Source organism: Dipodomys merriami, unplaced genomic scaffold (genome assembly GCF_024711535.1).
Source record: "Dipodomys merriami isolate MVZ:Mamm:240054 unplaced genomic scaffold, mDipMer1.0.p SCAF_21, whole genome shotgun sequence".
NCBI lineage: Eukaryota > Metazoa > Chordata > Mammalia > Rodentia > Heteromyidae > Dipodomys > Dipodomys merriami.
Genome location: NW_027203493.1, coordinates 5,330,826 through 5,354,263, shown reverse-complemented (window position 1 = coordinate 5,354,263; position 23,438 = coordinate 5,330,826). Strand labels below are relative to the sequence as shown.

General features: G+C 36.7%; 3 protein-coding genes across 3 annotated transcripts; 2 read left to right on the top strand and 1 right to left on the bottom strand.

Moving 5' to 3' along the window:
* Positions 1–278: 278 nt before the first annotated feature.
* On the top strand, positions 279–1,217 carry LOC138833662 (olfactory receptor 5W2-like). Its single transcript, XM_070031945.1, has one exon. It carries the CDS (start codon positions 285–287, stop codon positions 1,215–1,217), a length of 933 nt encoding a protein of 310 aa, XP_069888046.1. The 5' UTR covers positions 279–284.
* An 8,121-nt stretch (positions 1,218–9,338) lies between these two features.
* On the top strand, positions 9,339–10,283 carry LOC138833661 (olfactory receptor 10AG1-like). Its single transcript, XM_070031944.1, has one exon. The coding sequence runs from the start codon at positions 9,339–9,341 to the stop codon at positions 10,281–10,283; it is 945 nt and encodes a 314-aa protein (XP_069888045.1).
* A 5,040-nt stretch (positions 10,284–15,323) lies between these two features.
* On the bottom strand, positions 15,324–16,274 carry LOC138833660 (olfactory receptor 5I1-like). The gene has a single exon (XM_070031943.1). The coding sequence runs from the start codon at positions 16,254–16,256 to the stop codon at positions 15,324–15,326; it is 933 nt and encodes a 310-aa protein (XP_069888044.1). The 5' UTR covers positions 16,257–16,274.
* Between the last annotated feature and the right edge of the window lie 7,164 nt (positions 16,275–23,438).

Here is a 23,438-nt window from a genome sequence, read left to right as displayed (position 1 = left end):
TCATTTTTCTACCTTTTCCTAATCTCCCAAAGCTCCACGCCCAAGTTGTACAGATCATTTCCAACATGTTGTTTTTTTAAATATCACTGTTTTACAGCTTCCCACTTTCTCCTTTGTCTCAACCATTTTGTTGTTCCCCTTCCCTTTCCTACTTCAGATAAAAATGGATCAAAAAACCAATGTACTGCCTCATACTAACACTTACCATTGTGCAGAAGAATCAGTCCATAACCTATCACTCTCTTGATGAGCATCCGTGACAGCGTTTGAAAGAACAAAGGAGAATGGACACTGGAAATTGTTCCTCAACAACTGAATTCCTTCTTTTGGGAATTGCTAATGACTCTGCAATGAAAGTGGTTCTATTTTCTGCATTTCTAGCTTTATATCTTGCTATTCTCATTGCAAATCTTGGGATGATCACCTTAATCAGGATGGACTCCCAGCTTCACACACCTATGTACATTTTCCTCAGCCACCTCTCTTTCTCTGACCTCTGCTATTCTACAGCTGTAGGGCCCAAGATGCTGGTCAACCTACTTAGCAAGAATAAATCAATTCCCTTTGCAGGCTGTGTCCTGCAGCTATTCGTCTTCTGCATGTTTACAGATGCGGAGTGCATGCTGCTGGCAGTGATGGCCTTTGACCGGTACAAGGCCATCAGTAACCCCCTGCTCTATGCCATGGACATGTCCAGCAAGGTGCGCTCCCAGCTTCTGGCTGCGGTTTACCTGGTGGGAATAACAGATGCTTTGGTGCATACTACATTGACATTCCGCTTATGTTTCTGTGGGTCCAATGAGATTAATCATTTCTTCTGTGATATCCCTCCACTCCTGTTAATATCGTGCTCTGATATACAAGTCAACGAGTTAGCGATATTCTTTGTCTTTGGTTTCATTGAACTGAGCACCATCTCAGGAGTCCTCATCTCTTACTGTTACATCATCTTATCAGTGATCAAGATCCGCTCTGCTGAGGGCAGGTTCAAAGCTTTCTCCACCTGCACCTCCCACTTAACTGCAGTGGCGATTTTCCAAGGAACCATGCTCTTCATGTATTTCCGGCCAAGTTCTGCTTACTCCCTAGATCAAGACAAAATGGCATCTCTGTTTTACACCCTTGTGATTCCCATGCTGAACCCTCTGATTTATAGTCTTCGGAACAAAGAGGTGAAAGCAGGAATAAAAAAAATAAAAAGTAAAGTTTTATTTTGAGTATATATTTGTATACTCTGAGTACATTCAATCACACACATACAAGCATATATGGTTTTGCCCTTAATATTGTATGTTAATAAAGTACAAATTTGTCTTTAATACTTTAACACTGTAGTGAATTGCAATACACAAGTAATATGTAGTCTTTAAAATATGCTATGCTTCACTATGTGTTCTATGTAAATAAGATCCTCTCTACTTGCAAAATCTTTCCTTTCTTTTGACAGTGTAGCAAAGTGTTAATTTAAGGTGTATATGCATAGATTTTTTTTCATTATGCTAAAGGGTAATGAGTGCTTAATTTTACACTGCTTTGAGCATTGAACATGCTAACAGGTACTACTATATATATAAGAAATTAGAAACATTAGTTAGCTAATCTTATGACGAATTCAAATAAGTTGCAAAGTAACACATTGCGAAATGGAAGCTAGTCAAGTTATTAGCAAAATGTCTAAACCTAGCCTGAAATGAGAAATGAGCACCTTTGTAGCCAGAAGTGAACAGTGAGCCAGGTCTTCTAGAGGGCTAGTGTTGAGAAGAAGTATTTTCTCTCTTCAGAGCTGAGGATGGAACCTAGGTGCATGCTGGCCAGTGCTCTACCCTTTGAGCCATACCTCCAGCTAACAAGGTGGTTGAAATTTGCATTTATGAAGTAATTGTTGGTATTGTCCACTTTTCTCATATACTCTAACATTTTATATGTCTTGAGTTCACAAATGTCAATTTGACTTTCATGGATACCTTTTAATTAAAATTGCTTCTTCTGTCTTCTTTTTTTGTTGAGTGCTTTTGAGTTGTGCGGGAGAAATAAGTTCTGATTTTCTACTAGAAGGCATAGCGACTTCAGTTAATAATACTGTTCAAATAGATAAGTGAAATAAATAGTGTTTAATGCTAGACCAGTAAGCAACAATAAACACATGAAGCCATGGATCAATCATTGAAAAATATGTATATCACTCTTCCCATTATATCTCATAAATTTGTATACTCTTGTGTCAACTTCAAATAAAATAAATACAGCCAAACAGAATTGCATAGTGAGGATTGAAGTGAAGTTCAACCTTATGTTGAAATTCCCTATTCATTCACCTTCACTAAGCTGCTTTTCCTTTCTCCTTTTCCAAGCTCTGCTTAAATGCCTTTCTTGATGGTTCATAGATAACACACTCCATAAGTTATGATGTTCTATTAATCTAACACTTCCAGTATGCCACTGTGGACATTCTTTGTACAAGTCTAGCAGGTTTAATGTCTATCATTTTATAATTTGCATTGCAAAAAATGACACAAAATGGAAAGACATATAAATTTTAAAAGGTGAATATAATTTGATTTTAAGCATTTATCATATATCAAGTTTGATTCTCCACAGGTAGGATATATGCATTGAATACATATTTTTCAGTTAGAGTAGGTAAATAAAATGGTTATGGAACATAAGGCAAAGAATATACAAAGGAATATAATTTAATTGTTCATCAATGTGCTTTTATGATGTTTGCCTGCTTTCTCCTTGTCTCTGCCAGTTTATGGAACCAAAACTTTGAAAAAGGATTTCGGTGAAACTGCATAAAAAATAAATTTGTGGCCTAACACAACATCCTCTGAAATTAATTTCCATTACAATGTCACAAGCCAAAAATTTTCCAGTTGCCTTTATAAAATCTTCCTCTGTGTGTGCATATTTCAGAATTGATCTAAAATTCAGGAAGTTCCTTTGCTTTCTAAAGTGGCATTTGTTGCATACTGTTACAGGTAAAAGTAAAGCATCACAATGGGAAAAGTTCTCTGTGAAGAAGAGTTGTTTTTTTAAAAGTGATTTGTTGGTTCCTGAATTCCTTAAGTCATCCTTAGACCCACATTCTTTTCTTATTCTTTCTTAGGAGCATCAGAATGACATGAGAGAAAACATTCTAATTCTAATGAATTCTAATGAATTTCAGATTAATCAGAGGGTCCACATATTGCAAATGATTCTGATGATAAAACAATGGCATCTTCTTTTCATATAATATATGAGAGAAAAAAATATTTTGGAAAGATAATCTGATGTGCCTGTTGGCTTCTTTAGTCAGAGCCAACGAGAGGAGACTAAAAAGAAAACAAAACAAAACATGTGTTTTATGAAATCCTGGGGAGGTGGTCATTAACTTGAACTAATGTTGTTTGTTGCTCTTGTTTTGGTAGAGCTGAGACCAAACTCAAGTCCTTGCATTTTCCAGGCAAATACTCTTCCACTGAACTGAACCGCTAATCCCATGAATTGATCTTGAACTGTGCACTTTCATGCACTTGATACTTGGAGATTTTTTTTGACAATTGGGAGCCATAATGAAAGAGATCTTTGAAGGTGTCATGATAACTCTGATAATAATTATGCTGTCCAGCCTCTCTTGCTGCTTTTTGTGCCTTTATGACTTTGGATGGAAATTATGAATGTCCCTTCAGTGGGCACACCTAAAAGGAAATACCTGAGTGCTCCTGCTCTCTACTCTGCCCTGGGTCATGCAGAAAAGATAACAGAAATCCCCAAACTTCACTAGAAATCTGACATCTCAATTTTCAATGGGAGAAATTTTTTTTCTAATTTAAGACTTCACTTTTTAGCAACTCTTTTTTTTTAATTTTAATTTTAATTTTTTGTGAACATACTGTACAGAGGGGTTACAATTACATGGGCAAGATAATGAGTACATTTCTTATCAATCAATGTAGCCTCCTCCTTTGTTTACCCTTCACATCCCTTCCCAGCCTCCCCCGGCCCCCCCAATCCCCCCTTCTCCGCCCCCCCCCACCAAAGTTGTAAAGTTCGTTTTCCACATGACAACTTGTACTTCTCGTAGTTGCAACGGGTCCACCTGTATCCTTAAACGACTTGTTTTTCCCCATCTCCTCCACAAATTATACGGAGATCAAATATAGTGAAAGCGGGGGTTATACTGTGGGGGAGGGACATACAAAGCAACAAAGAAATAATCTTATAAATGAGTTAGAAACAAATGCATGAAAGAAAAAAACATTTAAATACATATCTAAGAGTTCATTTTCCTAACATCACATTATCTGACCTTTTCTGCTTGACTCATACATTTACTAGATATTGCAAATAAGGGAAACCATGGGACCTATGTTTCTTTGGGCCTGGCTTACTTCACTTAATATAATTTTTTCCAAGCCTTTCCATTTCCTAACAAATGGGGAAATGTCATTCTTTCTGATGGAGGCATAGAATTCCATTGTGTATATATACCACATTTTCTTGATCCATTCATCTACTGTGGGGCATCTGGGTTGGTTCCATATCTTAGCTATGGTAAATAATGCTGCAATAAACATAGTTGTGCTGGTAGCTTTAGTGTAGTCTTGTTTGTAAACATTTGGGTAAATGCCCAAAAGTGGGATTACTGGGTCATAGGGAGCTCTATGTGAAGTCTTTTCAGGAACCTCCATACTGCTTTCCAAAGTGGTTGAACAAGTTTACACTCCCACCAACAATGCAGTAAGGTTCCCTTTTGTCCACATCCCCTCCAGCATCTGTTGTTGTTAGAGTTCTTGATTATAGCCATTCAAACTGGGGTGAGGTGGTATCTCAATATTGTTTTGATTTATATTATTTTATGGCTAGGAATGTTGAGCATTTCTTCATGTGTCTATTGGCTTCACTTTTTAGCAACTCTTAAAAGAACATTTATTTAAACAAAAATAGTAATAATAAAATAATCATGATGCTGTATTTCCAATGTTCACATTTCTTCTTCTTCTTTTTTTTTTTTTACATTTTTCACCTTTAATTAGTTGTACACAGGAGTCGGAATTTAACAAAGCAGATTATGGATACAGTGTATCTTGTTCAATGTCAACCCTTTCAACATTTTCAATACCAACCCCTTCCTTCACTCTTCTTAATTTTGTAGAATATGTATTGGATTCTTGACTGCATTCTTCTTCCTTTTGATTATTTCATCCCACCCTCTGCCCTTTGAAATACCTACACCCTGGTGTTTATTTTGTTCAACATCATCTTTCTAAGGAATTACACCATTTGAGTTGTCCTTTGTATCTACTGTATTTGATATATATATATCTATATATATGCCTATATATAGATATAGATATATATATATCATTGTAGAAATACTGTAGAGGAGTTACAGTTACATGAGTAAGGTAATGAGTACAATTCCCATCAAGCATTGTTACTTCCTCCTTTGTTTTCCCCTACTATCACTTCCCTCCCCAGTTCCCAAACTCCTTTCACACCCTCACCCCTAAGTTGTAAAGTTTGTTTTCAATAAAATGTCATGTATACCTCATTGTTACAATGGGTCAGCCTGTATCCTTATTTCAGAATTTTGTTTTTCCCCTTTCCCTCCCCAAATTAAAAAAAATGTATATAGAAGATGCAGGGCACTGGAATCAAATACAGTGAAAACAGGGGTTATACCATGGGGGAAGAATATACAAAACAAACAAAAATATCTCATAGTACATTATAAATACATTAAAAAATAACAACAAGAAAGATAAAACCACTTGTGTCCCTATCTTGGGGTTCATTTTGCTTAGCATCATTTTATATGGTCATATAAAATTATCTCTGCTTGTCCTAGCATATACTAGTTATTGCAAATCAGGGAAACCATGGGACCATGCCCCTCAGTAGATGAATGGATCAAGAAAATTATATATATATATATATATATATATATATATATATATATTAAATGAAGTAAGCAAGGCCCAAAGAAACAAAAGAAACATACCTTCTACTGTGTTTATTATTGATGAGTAAATAAAAAAGGAAGAGTGTCTGAGATCTTAAGAAAAAGTATGAACATAGATTTTTGTTTTGGTTTTTGTTTTGTTTGGTTTTTGTTGGTAATGGGGCCTGATCTCTGGACCTGGGTGCTGTCCCTCAGCTCTTCAGCTTAAGGCTAGTGCTCTACCACTTGAGCCATAATGCCACTTCTGGCTTTTACTGTTTATGTGGTGCTGAGGAATTGAACCCAGGGCCTCATGCATGCAAGGCACACAAGGCAAGCACTGTACTACTGAGACACCTTCACAGCCCCTGAACATAGATTTTTATTGTTGTTGAATGGTTGTTTAGTTACCATTTATTATTTTTTCTATTTTATTATTTTGTTAAGTAAGACACCTGAGTGAGTGGCAGACACAGAGTTCTGTTCAATTAGAAAGTGTCTTGGAATAGGAGGTGATCCCCTGGGTCAATAATGTTTAGTACTTAAAAGACGAGGTTGATAATGCAATGTATTTCAGACAGAGTTATCTTCTGCTTCAATAAAGTAGAATATCTAATCTTTAAAAGAAAACTTTATTGGTGTCCCTTTCTCACTTTTTTTTAGGAAGGCAGTAAAGATAAAAGTCATTTTAACTTCCACCCAAATAGGTAAGCATGGACTACTTTTGTCTAATATAAACTTATTTTTATAAGTACCTGTATGTTTAGAATCAACATTAATTATTTTACTACCAACAATTTTAAAAATTAAAATTTATTGATCTTTCTTAAAAATGGAAAAACTAAGTCAGGTTTTGTACCTCACTGGGTTTGATTATTATTAGTCTGCATGAAATCAAAATACAAAATATTACACAGTGAGGCTATATCTTAAAGATTACCAACATTTCCAACATCATTAACTTTTCATTGTTAACATGCATTAATAGATTAATAGATACTAAACATATTTTATACATATATAAATTCTAATGAAAGCATTTCATATAATGAATGAGCAAGATGATGAATAAATAGTATTGATATGGTTTACTTTCTATTCTACTAATAACAAAGATATTCATAAGTTCCATTCACCACTCACCATTGTAGCAGGTTTACTATCTATATTAAATTACATTGCATTGGTTGTTAAAAATATATGAAAGTATATTAGATAACATGGTAGAAAATGCATTGACATGTAGTCTGACATAGTATCTTAATCATGCAATTTGTCAGCTATTGATTGGTGATACTCTTAGAAAAAAAACAGTTGCAACATGTCTTTTGCAGAAATGTCTAGGAGAGGTTTTGTCTTCATCCTTAATACATAATACTAGACATATTGATAGGGCACTCTTGTATGTATGAGACCTGTAATTGTAAAGCCAAAAAGCCCTCCACACTTCAACCACTCACTGGTAATTTAAGGGAAATATAACAAGGAAATCCATGTTACTGTTGTGTTTAAATATGACACAGTATCATATAGTCATCCTGCTCAACTGTGACAGACCTGACTGTCTTTTTGTTGTTGTTGTTGGTGGTGGTGGTGGTGGGGCCTGAACTCTGGGCCTGGGCACTGTCCCTCAGCTCTTCAGCTCAAGGCTAGTGCTCTACCACTTGAGCTACAGCACCACTTTCCATTTCCTGGTGCTTTATTGGAGATAAGTGTTTCACAGACTTTCCTGCCCAGGCTGGCTTTGATCCAAGATCCTCAGATCTCAGCCTCCTGAGTAGCTAGGATTACAGGCGTGAGCCACTGGCACCCGGCTTTGCCTGTCTTTCTTCTAATTACAACTTTATACCCATTGGCATTACTCACCCAATCACTTCTTGCCTTCTAGCCTCTGCTCACCTTGATCTTCTCACTTCTCCATCCTGCTATGGCATCTTTTAAATTTTTAATATTAAAAGAATTTACTAATTACTGAATGCCTCATACATTTCAAGTGTTTTGTCTACAACTTTAGAGTTGAGTTGTGTATTTGAATTTTCCTTTTCTCAACCACTGAAAATTATTAAGATACTCCAATTCTGGGTTCCTTGTACTGGCCCATCCCTCATTTATGTCTGCCCAGTCTTAGTACATCCATAGGTTTATCCCTTCTCTGCAATGAATTACTATTTTTTGGTTCCCAAATTACTTATTGAATATTAAGGATGTTCTCTATCTCTTCCAAAAGCAATAAGATATCAACTACCTCTTCCAGATATGACCATCATCCCTACTCACCCTCATTTGCAGACATCTACGTTCATGGACTTGCTCACAGATACACAGGTAAAATGTATTCAGTACAAAACTTCATGTAGGGACTGCCTTTGGAGTTTGAAAGATCACTTATAGCTTGAGAAGGATTCCAATGAAGAAACTTATTAGTATTTATCCAGTAAGTGTGAATAAATCAAATTATGTGAGTTAGTATGCTATACATTCCACATACACTGTAAAAACTATCAAAAGAACATTGTAGGTTTAAAGAAAAGGGAAGAATGTAGTAACTAGAGATAATCAAGTGTTAAACACTAGCAAATGTGAAGAGAAATACAATGGAAAGGACTGAGTAGAGTGGATGAAAACAGTAGAAGCAGTTCATATGAACAAGTGAGTGAGTTAAGATAATCAGAGTCAGGTGCAGTTAATGTACATTTCATATAATAAACATGAAACTCAAAGCCACACAATCTAGGGAGAATTGCAAGCACTAAACATCTTATAATTCTGACTTTCCCTTCTAAAATCTAAAGAAAACTTATACCTGCTGATTTCATTGATATTCCCTGGAGATGGAAACATAATTTGAAATGAAATAATATTACTGACAAAGCATATTGTGAATAACAGTTGTCTAATTATGAATTAAATAAAAACTCCACATGGCATTACAAATAGTTAAACAAAATCAGAGCTAAAATATTAAATGCATCTGTCTCAACAGCGCTTAACTTGACATTCACAATAGTTCTTTGAGCATTAGAATAAACGTTGACTGGGTAATGTCAGAATGGAACCATGAAAGTGCTGAGGACAAACTACTGTATACACTTTGATAAAGAAAGGAATCACTGCTATATTGGCAATAGATTTCTATTTTGAGATGTGGGAATTTCCAAAGTAAGCCAAAGTTTAAAATATGTATCTTAAACAAGCATGCACTGCTTTTCTCTGAAGAACAAATATGACTAATATTTTTCATATGCATATTTACTAGTGATGATTACACTTAATGATATTTTGGAGCACCTACAAATTAATGTTTTCTATACTTATAAGGAAGTTGAAAAACATCCAGTGCTACACAAAGTCTGGTGCTAAACTGAGGCAAGTGAAATGACTTGGCTATCTGATCGAACCATCCTCAAAGATGAAACTTGAAGAGATGAAAGCTGAAGGTAATGTTTCCACAGTGAAGCAATTTGTCCTGCTGGGATTCTCTGACCTTCCCAATCTCCAAGGTTTCCTGTCTGGGGTGTTCTCCATAGCTTACATAATTATTCTAATTGGAAACAGCCTTATCATCATCATCACCAGGCTTGACCCGACACTGAAGAAACCCATGTATTTTTTTCTTGCCAATTTTTCTTTCCTGGAAATCTGTTATGTATCAGTCACTCTCCCTAGGATTCTGTTGAACATTTGGACACGGGATAGAGCCATGTCTCTGCTGCAGTGTGCCACCCAAATGTGCTTCTTCCTTATACTGGCAACTACTGAAAGTTTCCTCCTGGCTGTGATGTCCTATGACCGCTACGTGGCCATCTGCCACCCTCTCCACTATATACTAATCATGAACCCAAAGAAGTGCATTGAGCTGGCAGCTGGAGCCTGGCTCATTGGCATGCCTGTCCAGATAGGGCAAACATGTCAGATATTCTCTCTGCATTTCTGTCGTTCTAACCAAATTGACCACTTCTTCTGTGACATACCTCCCATTATCAAACTGGCCTGTGAGGACACCTTTGCACATGAGCTGTCTGTCTTTGTGGTGTCTATGTTGTTTGCAGCGGTCCCTTTTTCCTTGATACTTGCTTCTTACAGTAAAATCATTTCCACCATTCTGAGGATGCCAACAGCCCAAGGATGGGGTAAGGCCTTCTCTACCTGCTCTTCCCACCTGCTGGTGGTCCTTTTATTTTATGGATCTGCAATCATTACCTACTTAAGGCCCAAATCCAGTCATTCTGTGGGAATTGACAGACTGTTCTCTCTTTTCTACACCATCGTGACCCCCATGTTCAACCCACTGATATACAGCCTGAGGAACAAGGACATGATTGCTGCTCTGAGAAAATTATTCCTTAAAGCATAGTGGCAAGGATAACCTCGAATTATTTATCACTGACACGTTCCAATTTTTCCCATTACCACTTTTTTTTTTTTTTTTTTTTTTTTTTTGTCGGTTGTGGGGCTTGAACTGGGCCTGGGCGCTGTCCCTCAGCTCTTCAGCTCAAGGCAAGCGCTCTACCACTTGAGCTACAGCGCCACTTCCGGTTTTCTGGTGGTTTATTGGAGATAGGAGTCTCACAGTCTCTCCTATCCGGGCTGGCTTTGAACCGCGATCCTCAGATCTCAGCCTCCTGAGTAGCTAGGATTACAGGCGTGAGCCACCAGCGCTCAGCTGTCCATTACCACTTTGAGATCAGAATTACCTCCAATTATGATGTATGGTAATTTATTTAAAGACTGGCCTGAGATTTACTCTGCATGGAAGCATTGCACGCAGATCCATCTAGCCATAATTATGCATGGCTAAGAAAATTACTCTCTCAGAAGTAAAATTTCTGCACGTTTCACACTTTGAATATTATGGGCAACATTCAAAATGGTATGCCTTGCTTTTTCAATTTCATTTACACTTTATGACCTAAATACTTCTAAATACATTTGTTTGACATTGATCTATGACTCTATAATGTATTGAATAGTAGTCACTCTTATGGGTTTTATAATGAATGTGTGCTGAACAAGTTATTGAATGAGTGAATTGATAACAACATTGGCAAAGACATTGATAACAACATTAATAATAACATTGAAGCAACATTCATTGCTACAGAGTTCTGCCTAAACCCAGTAACTATCTCATTGTTAAGCGCTGAATTCTATTATTTTGCTGTCTTCACCCAGTAGGAAATGTTCTATAATCATATTAACAAACAACTAAATTTGCAATTAGCTCTCTTCCTACGAAGACATCCCCAACACTCCTATCTGTGACACAAATGTTTTCATAGTGCAGATTCATTCCAACTTTCTCATGAAATTTATTTGCTTTTATGAATTTTAACTCTTTCTTAACTCAAATCCAAAGAGCTACTCATCAAAATACTCATATTTACAAAAGAAATGTGAGCCAAATGCTGAGTGTATTTTAAATTATTTTCAACTCCCCAAATTCTTTACAGTTAGATTGAATTATTTTATGCTTTACCTCTTTCTAAAATGGCTAAATTATGAAGTCTTCAAATTGACATTATCAAGGAAAATGAACATTGTTCAAAAGAATCATAACTTTCTATCTGTGCATCCAATATTAGAATCTCAAATCAGCAATTTTAACTAACCATGACTCCCTTATGTAGTTCTAGGTATTATTTTAAAATGTTATTAAAGACAATGTTATCTATCATTGTGTTAACAGTTATATTTCTCATCAATCTGCTTAACTCGTGTGCCATTTAGCAAGATATATTTCATGATGTATATACATACATACATACATAATGCATATCTATGCAGATGTATTCATTATTATACACATATGTACTTATCATTTAGTGGTCTACCTATTTCAATAATTTGGCATATGTTATACAAAAGGCTAATTGACTTTTAATTTTAACAATAAAATTATGACTATGGTGGAAAAGGTTGTGTTATTGATTTGTTACTTGAAATTTAGTAAAAACTTGAATAGCAATTTTATGAGTACAGTGTTTTCCTCTCCCAGGGGTTGTGATAATTGAATGTAAAGAGTGGTTAAATAGACTAACTCCTCTTCCCAAAACATTGACATTTAGTTGATTATATTTACTATACTATGGCATTGGACATATTAATTACCCAGATGAGACAATTTACTTGTTAATACATTGGACTTATTTACTGTTCCATATATGTGTGGCTTAGATCTGAATGGTCACACAAAGGCAATGAGCAGATGTTCGGTTTTCAACATGTATTATTATTAAGAATGTTAAGATGTGGTTGCTAATTAGAGAAAATACGACATAGTGGATTTGATCTTAATGGGGATGACTGAGAACTCCACCCACCTTCCCTAATTTTCGTTTTTTTTTGTTGTGGTTATTACTTGTTTCTTGGGCAATCACTTAGATTTTTCAAATGTGTATTATACTCCTACTAAGTTATTTTTCAGATTTATATGTAAAAGCCCATCTATGAACATGCTCACAGTAGAATTCAAATCCAACAGGATGTTCCAAGGGATCTAATACCACAGGAGCATAGTTGATGATTTATGCAAATGAGGAATCCACCAAATGAAGACCCAAAGAGAAAAATAATCATTTCAGTCCATCAGGACATGCAACAGATAAAGATTAGCTATCCATGCCCACATTCAAACCCCAGAATTTATGAATACGACAGCTCATATGACTTAGAGAGTTTGCAGATGCACACTCACCTATTAGAATTTGACATCAGGAGGATATTGGCACAGGTTCAGCTCAGGAACCAGATTTCATTTTATTTTATTTTATTTTTACTTTTTGGATCTGGTTGTGGGGCCTGAACTCTGGGCCTGGGCATTGTCCCTCAGCTCTCCAGCTCAAGGCAAGTGCTCTACCACTTAAGCCACAGCACCATTTCTGGCTTTTTTTCTGCTTATGCGGTGCTGAGGATTCGAACCCAGGGCCTCAAGCATGCAAGGCAAGCGCTCTACCACTGTGCCACCTTCCCAGCCCCACTAGGAACCAGACTTTAAACCTCAACTCCATCAATAAACCAAGCATGGTGGAGCCCAATTTTAGTCCCATGTATTCCAAAGATACTACCTACAAGAGGACAGTCATCTGAAGCTAGCCCTGGGGTAAAAAGTGATTAAAAAAAAAACCTGAAAAAATAGCTAAAACAAAAAGTGGTCAAACACCTGCAGAGCAATCAAAAAGCCCTGAGTTAAAACATCAATATAAAAAAGAACAATGAAGTTAGAGATAAGAAACTTATTCTGGAAGACCCCACACAATCACATGTGCCATTAAATGAGGTAGCATCTGCGAGGAAGGTTGACTGGAGGCATTAAGGAAAAGCATGCACAAGACCTAGCTCCCTAGTTCCAGGATCATTTGTCATTTGTATGTGTCAAATGCACTTCTAGGGCTTGCCCGCATAATTTGTCTAGCATTACTGTGGTGTTCCTGTGGGCAGGTTAGTATGACACTAATACTCAAGTTGGGAAACTGAGTAAAGCACCTTGCTTTTGCTGATGTGGGAGAGTCATATTCAGGCAGATAAAAGCCTGCATAGAGCAATGTTTCTAAATCCTTCCTGACAAAGAGAGGGCCTCCATACTGGGTTGGCTGCAGACTAGAATATCAGCTTTGTGTTGTCCTTACTATTTGAACTGAGGCTTTAGCTTCTACAGCCTGTGGACCTTTAAAAACTGCATCATCAATTCTTTTTTTAAAAAATTTAGGATTTTTTAAATTATCTTTAAGTAGTTGTACAAGACAGTTGTCATTCAATAATGCAGTTTATTAGTATATATTGTGTCTTGATCAATGTCAATCCTTTCAACATTCTCATCTACCCCTATCATGCAAAATATCTATAAAACCAAATTAGTTAATATAAATTTTGACAGTATATTTTCAAATCAAGACTAATAATATTTCTATGACTATAATGTGTTTTAAGGGAAAATTACAAGGGCAATAGCCCTGTTGATTATTATTTCAGCGTCCCTGGGAAATGAGAAAGTTTAATAAATTTGCATTTTTTTGATAGACACTTGTTTTATTGAAGGCTTCTAAAGCATAGAATTTATGTGTTATGTGTTGATAGATGGGCTGCAAAAGCAAAAACAAATTTATGTGGTATGTGTTGGTAGATGGGCTGCAAAACCAAAACCAAAACAACTGTCTCTAGGGTTTCAGGACAATGGTCATTTGAGGCTTGAATTAGATGTGGTAAAGATACACTCGTTAAAAATCATGTGGATTCTTGTTCTTCAGAGGGACTCATTAGTAGACAGGTAACATATTAAAATATTCATCTCATAAAAAGTCACCAGCAAATCCACTGGGTAAACTATTATAAGAGGGAGACAAGAGATTAAATGATAAAAATTTATGAATAATTCCACAGAAGATTAGCATATACCTGTAAATGACTATAGCTTTAATATCTGATATTTAAAATTTGATATATAATTAAGATTGAACCTTGCACATGATTTTGATCAGAGGCAGTCAAAATACGAATATTTTTAAAAAAATATTGAAATGTGTAAAAGTTTTAAATTGCCACACACCTCTCAGTTGGTAAAGAGAAGCTATGTGTCAAAGCTGTGTGATTTTCAGTTGTGTTTAAATCATTGTCATCATCAAATCATCTGTTTCTTTGCCCTTAATTATAGGAAAATATGTTTCTTAAGCAGCAAATGATAAGTAAAGTTATCATCATCCCAAGATGCTAAAGACGTAAAGTACGAGTAATTTAATTGGTCAAGTGAAAAGTTTTGATTAGTGAAAGAATTACATGTTTTGAGCGGGATCTGGGTGACAATATGGTGAAAGTGAATGAATTGTCTGCAGTACAGAAATGAACTCAAATTGCAACCTGGAGAGACACAGTTTATAAACAAAAGCAGTTTCCACTGAAGTCTCTATCCCAGCCACACAAAGTCTTCTGTGGGAAGGAAGATAGGAAAATATGGGAGCTCTCCCTCACAAAGTTGCCTGTTACTTTGACCAAGTAGTTAAAGTATGCACCTAATGCAAGAAAATCAAACAAACAGAGGATCTTTGAGAAGAGGAGAATGATACAGACAGCAATCATCCATTATGGGAAGAAACAACGGGAAAATGTAGAAAGAGAGGTTGTTAGAATATGAGACGGAGGTGGTGAAGCGAAAGTTAAATCTTTCCCTGAAATACATATTCAAATTTCCAGTATAAAATAATTAAGATCAGCCTATGTAACAGGAAAGAACAAGAGAGAAAGATGGTAGCTCTCAGACGCTGGCTTATGTTTGCATAGGGTGTCTAATTCTCCATAGAACCGGGGACTATCCATGGTAAACTAATTTTTCTAATCATAAATAAGAAGACAAAGAAGGCAAAGAATATTCTTTGAAATGTCCAGCCTTAATCCACTGTATATCCTAAGAGATCAATTTCCTGCTAATCATTTTCTTGAAGGCGTTTTTGACATCTTTGTTTCTTAGGCTGTAAATGAGAGGGTTCAGCATAGGAATGACTAATGTGTAGAACACGGAGGTCGCCTTGTCGATATCTAGAGAATGACCTGTGCTGGGACGCAGATAAATAAAAATGAGGGTACCGTGGTAAATAGTCACCACCAGCAAGTGGGACGCACAGGTGGAAAACCCTTTCCTCCTCCCCTCTGCAGAGCCCGTTCTCAAGATGGCGGCTAGAATGCAGACATAGGAGAGGAGAACCGTGAGAAGACAGAGGGCCTCCACCAGGCTGGCAAAGACAACCAGAATGATGTCATGCACAAACGTGTCATTGCAGGACAGAGCAAAGAGCGGGGAGATGTCACAGAAGAAATGGTTGATTTCCTTGGAGCAGAAGGGCAGAAGGAATGTATTCGTCGTGTGAATAATCGAGCTCATGGTTCCCCCCAAAAAAGCTCCCAGGGCAAGATGGCAGCAGACCCTCCGAGACATAATCACAGTGTAACGCAGTGGGTTGCAGATGGCAACATACCTGTCATAAGCCATGGCAGCCAAGAGGAAAGATTCTGAGTCAACCAAAGTGCAGAAAAAATAGAATTGCGCAGCACAGCCATTGTAAGAGATGCTCTTCTTCTCAGCAATCAAGTTCACAAGTAACTTGGGGGCAATGACGGAGGAATAGCACGCATCGATGAAGGACAGCATGCAGAGGAAAAAGTACATAGGAGTGTGCAACTGGGAGCTGTGGGTGATTAGTAAAACCATCCCAAGATTCCCCATGAGAGTTACAGAGTAGATGGTCAAAAACACAAGGAAAAGAAAAGTCTGGAGTTCTGGATGGTCAGTGAATCCCAGGAGGATGAACTCAGTCTTCACAGTGCCATTCTCCAAGTTCATCCTCTGTGCTGCTTCTGGCTTTCTAGAGTTGTAGCAGAATCAAGACTGAGAGACCAGGAAAAGATGAGTAGAGGTCTAAATAAGTAAGACAATGGTTCCAAATCCATGGAACATCCTGACACTAACTTGGCATGGCCACAATTAGCCTAGTGTAGTGCAGGTTTTAAATTTTCTGTCTGCAACAGAACTTACCTCTTATCCTCTTAATGCTTACAGAACTTTTAACTGGGCTATTTTCCTTTTACTCCCATTAACCCTCTCATCTACCATCAGTGTCAAGGGATAATGGATCATCTTCTTGATTTCGCAAATTCTGAATAAAGTATCTGTGCTCCCCTTTCTGTTAACAATGTGTGTGTGTGTGTGTGTGTGTGTGTGTGTGTGTGTGTGTATTGTAGGACTTGAACTTGGGGCCCGGACACTGTCCCAGAGCTCTTTTTGCTCAAGGCTTGCACTCTACCTCTTTGAGCCATAGTGGCACCTCTGATTTTGGGTGGTTAATTAGGGAATAGAATCTCAAGGACTTTCCTGATGGGGCTGGCTTTGAACCATGATGCTCACCTCTCAGACTATAGAGTAATTAGGATTACAGGCATGAGCCAGCAGCTCTCTTCCGTTACCTTACTTTTTGTAAAATAGATAACACTGCTGCTTTTCCAAGTGAAGCCTGCTGGATGGAGAAATAGGAATTCTATTTCTGGTTATGAGATACACCTTTTCTTTGAGCAACCAAGGAATTCCTTAGAGTTGTCTAACATCTTCCTCTGGTTTTGCAGCTCTGCTGGCAGCAGATAAGCAGTTGCAATACCAATAATACTTGCTAGTACCCATTTTATGAAGAGTAGAAACAACAAACTTTCCTTCTTTTCCTTGTGAAAAATTTATTCTTGCATGAATTTATCATGCAGGAGTTATCAATTTCATTTTTTTAAAATTATGGTCTTAAGACTCTTCTGTAGCAATATTAAAGGTTTAATTGAATTGCATGAAATCATTAAGCACATTTTCTATATGTAAATATTACAATTTTGTGGTTGTACATATACTCATTCAAGTCAGGTCCTGGTGGCTCACACCTTTAATCCTAGCTACTAAGGAAGCTGAGATTTGAAGATTGCCATTCAGAGTCAGCCTGGAGAGGAAAGGCTGTGAGACCATTCTCTAACAAACTACACAGAAAAAGTGCAAGTCTGGCTGTGGCTCAAGTGGTAGAGTGATAGTCTTGAGCAAAGAAGTTCAGTGATAGTGCCCAGGGCCAAAGTTCAAGCCCCAGGATGGGCAAAAAGCAAAACACAAAAAACATCCCAAAAGCATAACAAAAAAAAAATACACATTCAGTGATATAGTCTTTTCTTTTCTAGTTTTCTCCACATATATAACTACTCTGCCATAGATGATCTATCTTAATCCTTACACATGCATATAAGACCTCATTTCAAAAGGTGGCTCAGTGGTAGATCGTTTGCCTTGCATGCATGAGGCCCTGGGTTCAATTCCTTAGCACCACATAAGCAGAAAAAAAAAAGCCGAAAGTGGCGCTGTGGCTCAAGTGGTAGAGCGCTAGCCTTGAGCTGAAGAGCTGAGGGACAGCGCCCAGGCCCATAGTTCAGGCCCTATGACCGGACCCCCCCCCCAAAAAAAACTGCCCCCATGCTTTAAGAAAGTAATTTTTAATGTTTCAGAGAAAAACAATGCAGGACGAATAAGTATATCATTCACATTCTCATCAAGTCCTTGTACATGTCTCTATTTCTCCCTCCTGAGCTCCCTTTCTTCTCAGGCAAAACTATAACCTCTCTGAGGTTAATCTCAGATATGGTTATGTCCCTTTACATTCTTATCCTATTACTGATAACCTTTCATAAACTTTAAGCAAAAATATTTTCTAGCCCTTTTAAAATTAGGTTATATTAATTGTGCAAAACTGTTGTTTATCATTATAAATCTATACAACATCTAATACAAATCTCAGATGTTCAGTGTTTTGCAGCCTTAGAGGAATAGAGTTAGAACAATTGCAGCATAGAAGTATATTGAAAAGTATCTATACAACTTGTGATGAGGAATGGAAGGGGAAAACTAAAAATAGTGAAGGAAGGGCTGACATTGACACCAAAAGAAATATGCTTTTTGCCTGACTTAAGCAACGCCTCTGTAATCACTTTAATAATGAGGATAAAAAATTTAAAATACATTTTATTTTATACCTACATAAAATATTTTTGATTGTATTTATCATCTCCCACAATGACTCTCTTTTGTTTCCATTTCATTCTTTGTCTGATCCCCTTACTCTTCTCTACTAGTCTTTCTAATTCTATGGTTGTTATTATATTCTAAATATTATATCGAAGAAAAAGTACAGAAATGTGGCCTATCTGAGTTGGTTTTATTCTGCTTAACCTGATGGCTCCACATCCTACACACTTTTGTGAAAGCAACATGATCTCCATGTGTTTTTAACTGAGTAATATTCTCCTGTATAAATCTTATTTTTTGTTTAATTTTTCATTGACCTGCACTTGGCTGATACTATAAGTTGGCTACTGTTAAAAGTGTGTTAAGAGACAAGGATATGCCAGTATCTCTATTCTGTCCTGTATTTGCTGTCTTTCACTGTGCAACCAGTAGGCTAAGATGGATTATAAGATAAGACTATTTTTAATTTCTGAAGGAACCTCCACACTGACTTTAATAGTAGCTGGACTGACTCATGTTCTAATACACAGCATATTTTTGTTCTTTTTTTATTTTCCTGAATCCTCCCCCATGTTTGGTGCATTTTGTGTTGCTTTTGCTGTTTTCTTCTTGCTAATCTCCCTTCAAGGCAATGAATTCTAACAGATTTTTTATTTGCATTTCCCTGATGGCTAACTGGTCTCTGAACATGTTTTAAAATTTATTGATCATCAATACATTTTTCCTTTGAAAAAGTATCTCTTTAGTTTATATTCTCACTATATATATATATATATATATATATATATATATATATATATACATACAACTGTAAAGATACTGTACAGAGGGGTTACAGTTACATGAGTAGGGTAATGAGTCCATTTCCTCTCAAGCATTGTTACCTCCTCCTCCTTTGATTTTCCCCCACCATCACTTCCCTCCCCACCTCCCCAACTCCTCCCTCCCCCCCAATATTTTAAAGTTGGTTTTCAGCATAGTGTCCTGTATATCTCATCATCACAAAGGGTCAACCTGCATCCCCATTTAAGCATTCCACTATATCCCTTTCCCTCCCCAAATTACAAAAATGTATATATAAGATGCAGAACACTGGAATCAAATACACTGAAAACAGGGATCATACCATGTAGGAAGAACTTACAAAAGAAACAAAAAAGAATCACATAGCTAATATATGGAACCAACCTACATGCCCCTCAGTAGATGAATGGATCAAGAAAATGTGATATATATATATATATATATATATATATATATATATATATATAGTGGAATTCTATGCCTCCGTCAGAAAGAATGACACTGACCCATTTGTTAGGAAATGGAAAGACTTGGAAAAATTATATTAAGTGAAGTAAACAAGGCCCAAAGAAACATAGGTCCCATGGTTTATCTTGTTTACAGTGACTAGTACATGTCTATGACAAGCAGAGAAGGTAAAAAACTATGTACATATGACCATGTGAGATGATGTTAACCAAAATGTACCCCAAGACAGGGACACAGGGATTTTTTTCTTTCTTGCTATTGTTTTTAATGCACTTATAATGCACTATGTGATTCTTTTGTTTCTATTATATTCTCATTATTATTTAATATTCTGATGTTTACTTTTTGAGTATTTTATGTTTTCTGGATATTAATGTCCAGTCAGTTGAATGATCAGAAAATGTTTTTTTCATTCTGGTAATCGATTAGGTTAGTGTCTTCTTTTACATTAGCCTGTATTCTCTTTATTTTCTTTCATTTCATTGAAGGGTGATACTTTCCTTGTGTATGTGTATGACAGTTTTGGAGCTTGAGCTCACGCCCTGAGTTCTGTTCCTAACCTGTTTTGTTCAAGACTAGTGTTCTACCACTTACCCATAGTTCCACTCCCCCATCTCCTCCCTGGTTAAATGTAGACAAGAGTGTCATGGACTTTCCTGCCAGGGTGGCTTTCAGCCATAATTGTTAGAGCTCAATCACCTGATTAGGTAGGATTACAGGCATGAGCCACTGGAGGATAGCCACAGGGTAATATGTTTTACCAATCAAAAATAGTTGCCTTGGGGCTGGGAAGGTGGCTCAGTGGTAGAGCACTTGCCTTGCATGCATGAGGCCCTGGGTTCGATTCCTCAGCACCACATAAGCAAAAAAAAAAGAAAAAGAAAAAAAAGCCGGAAGTGGCGCTGTGGCTCAAGTGGTAGAGTGCTAGCCTTGAGCTGAAGAGCTGAGGGACAGCACCCAGGCCCAGAGTTCAGGCCCCACGACCAGACCCAAAAAAAAAAAAAAAAAAAAAAGTAGATGCCTTTTATTTCTAGGACAACTGACTTGTCATCTTCCTCTCTAGCTCAAGTAAATCAAGGTTTAAAGTGCCTGTTTTGTCTACACACAAGAAGCTCTCACTCTGTTACTGAACAGCATGCTTGTTTAGTATTGCTTGTCTTGTGAATGGAACTGCTGCAAGGAAAAAATATTGTTTAAAAAAATCCATTTGAACTGGGGCTGTGGCTCAAAGGTGGAGCTCCTACCTAGCAACATGAATCCCTCCGTTTAAACCCCAGTACTTCAACTAAAGATATACAAACAAATAAATAATAATAAAAATATTGTTGGAAGCTTGTACATAAAGTCAGTTGTCCTAGAACTCTTCGATGAGGTTTCATCTGCAGCACTGGGAAAACACACACGTGACAAAAATACCTACTGATATTTGCATGCTATGTTTACCAGAGAGAAAAAAACTTCTTTTTTTCTCATTTGTTTCTCTCTATAGCAAAAATCAATTCAGTTAAAAATATCTTTAAATGCAAATAAAACATCGCCCTGCTCCCTTCAACATTTAAACATAAAAAGAAATATCATGTGATGGTAATGTGCTCAGCTCTTTTGATTCATGAAGCATCTGTCCCTTTGTGGGCTTTTCTTGGGGACACAGAAGCCTCAGGGAAGAGAGTATCCTTAGCATTTGAGGTGGCATCTCCTATACCACACATGAAGAAAGAATCCTCTCTCCCAAAAGGACATCAGAAGAAAGAGTGTGTTCAAGAGTGGCCATGTTGTAGAGGCCTACAATCCCAGCTCCTTGACAGGTGGAGTTTTGGAGGTTCATCTTATCTCAGTTCAGCCCTGGACAAGTAGTATAGACTCTATCTGAAAAAAAATAACTAAAGATATATTTTAAAAAGTGAGGGATTGGCTTACATGGTAAGCCTAGGAAGCTTGAGGCCCTATGTTAGAACTCCAGTGTAGCAGAAAACAAAGTAAAACCAAACAAAATAGAAATAGGGAAAAAAGAAAAACATGTGTTCAATGTTCTTATTTGTTGTTATGTTTATTTCTGACATTTGTTTGTCAGATATTAGCCTCCCAGGTGTAAAACTATTTCTTAAAATTCCATCCAGATCTAATATTCTAGGGCTGTGAGAATACTTACCAGATCAAGCCCTTTCCTCCTTGGTCTTCTTTCTCTGCTATTTTCAGTGCCAGTTTAACCTCCACCAAAAAAATAGAATGTGACACTTAAAGAAAAACAGCAAATAATGATCCACTGTAATCTATATCAAAATCCATTATGGAAAGGCCTTTGGTGTTCATAGAAGAAAGGAAAGCTGAGCTTTCTAAGCAGAAGCAAAACCTTTTATGGTTTGCCAGGAGGATTTTGATCTCAGTTCAGATCTCAGGATCCCAAACTCCAGTACCCCCAATTCCTGTGGGAATTACACAGCTTCTCTGAGGAACTGATTAAATGCAAAATGAAATGACGTCATTTGTTTTTGAACAACTTTGGAATGTCTCGTAGGGACAGAGTTGGGCTTGCAGAAATGGTAGATAAGCTAGAAAAGTGGACTGCATTCTTTCTCACTTGACCTAACTCAAATAAAATGTGGAAACAACTATTAGAATAGTCTTCTTCAAGTTCATATACTTATTTATTTATTGAATTTTTTATTGTCTTTAAGCAGTTGTACAAAGAAGCTGCTATTCAACAAAGCAGTTTCTGAATGCCGCGTGGTTTCTGAATGCCACATGGTTACTGAATGCCGCGTGGCTTGACCAATGTCACCCTCTCCTCACCCTTCCCCAACCACTCCTTCTCTCAGTTTTCTTAATTTTTTAGGCTATGTACTGAAATTTTTCCATTTATGAAAGCAGGAATACAATGCATCTTCAACATGTCAATCCACAGGACCAGCAAAAACAAAAGTAAAACAAAAAATTGTAAAATATAAATAGAACAAATGTAAATATTATTATCATCTTCACAATCTTCATTAGCTCTGGTATATATAAAGAAATGAGCAACCAGGACTTTTATATGAGGACAGATGACACAGAAAGAACACAAAGAGAAGCTATAACTCTTCTTACAAGCATTAGAAAGAAATGTTTCCCCATGTCTTGGATGGCACATGGAGTATGGTGATAGGAAGTTAAAGAAAGAAAACATGAAAGATGGCCATAAAGTCAGAAATGTGGCTGCTCCTAGCATGATTAATGTATGTTTAAAATGATGCATCATTAAAATGATGAATTGAGACAAGCAGATAGACCCAGAAGAAAAGACTGAAGGAAATAGTCATTTATAAAGTTTATTCTGTGCCTTTCTGCATGAAACATAACACACTGTCTGGATTCATGTGAATTAATAATTATTAATATTGCGTATTTCAAAGGAGATGGCAGACGAAGTCCCAAAAGCATATTTTACGTTGCACAGTCTGATAAAGTAACAAAAGAAACACTAATGAAAGCAATGAAAAGTTGTCCATAATTATGAATTTCTGTTGATGTGCCTTACTTGTATACAAAAGGCTATTCTTTACTGTTAAATATGACCAACTCAATCTGTAAAAGTCTCCTACTTGACAGATAATGCACTGAAAACTCTGTGATTTAAGTGAATTCTTCACCACACTTATGAGAATGTAAAATGACCTAAACATAGTCCAAGTAACCAAATCAATTTAAAACATTAAACGTTTAAAAAAAACATTC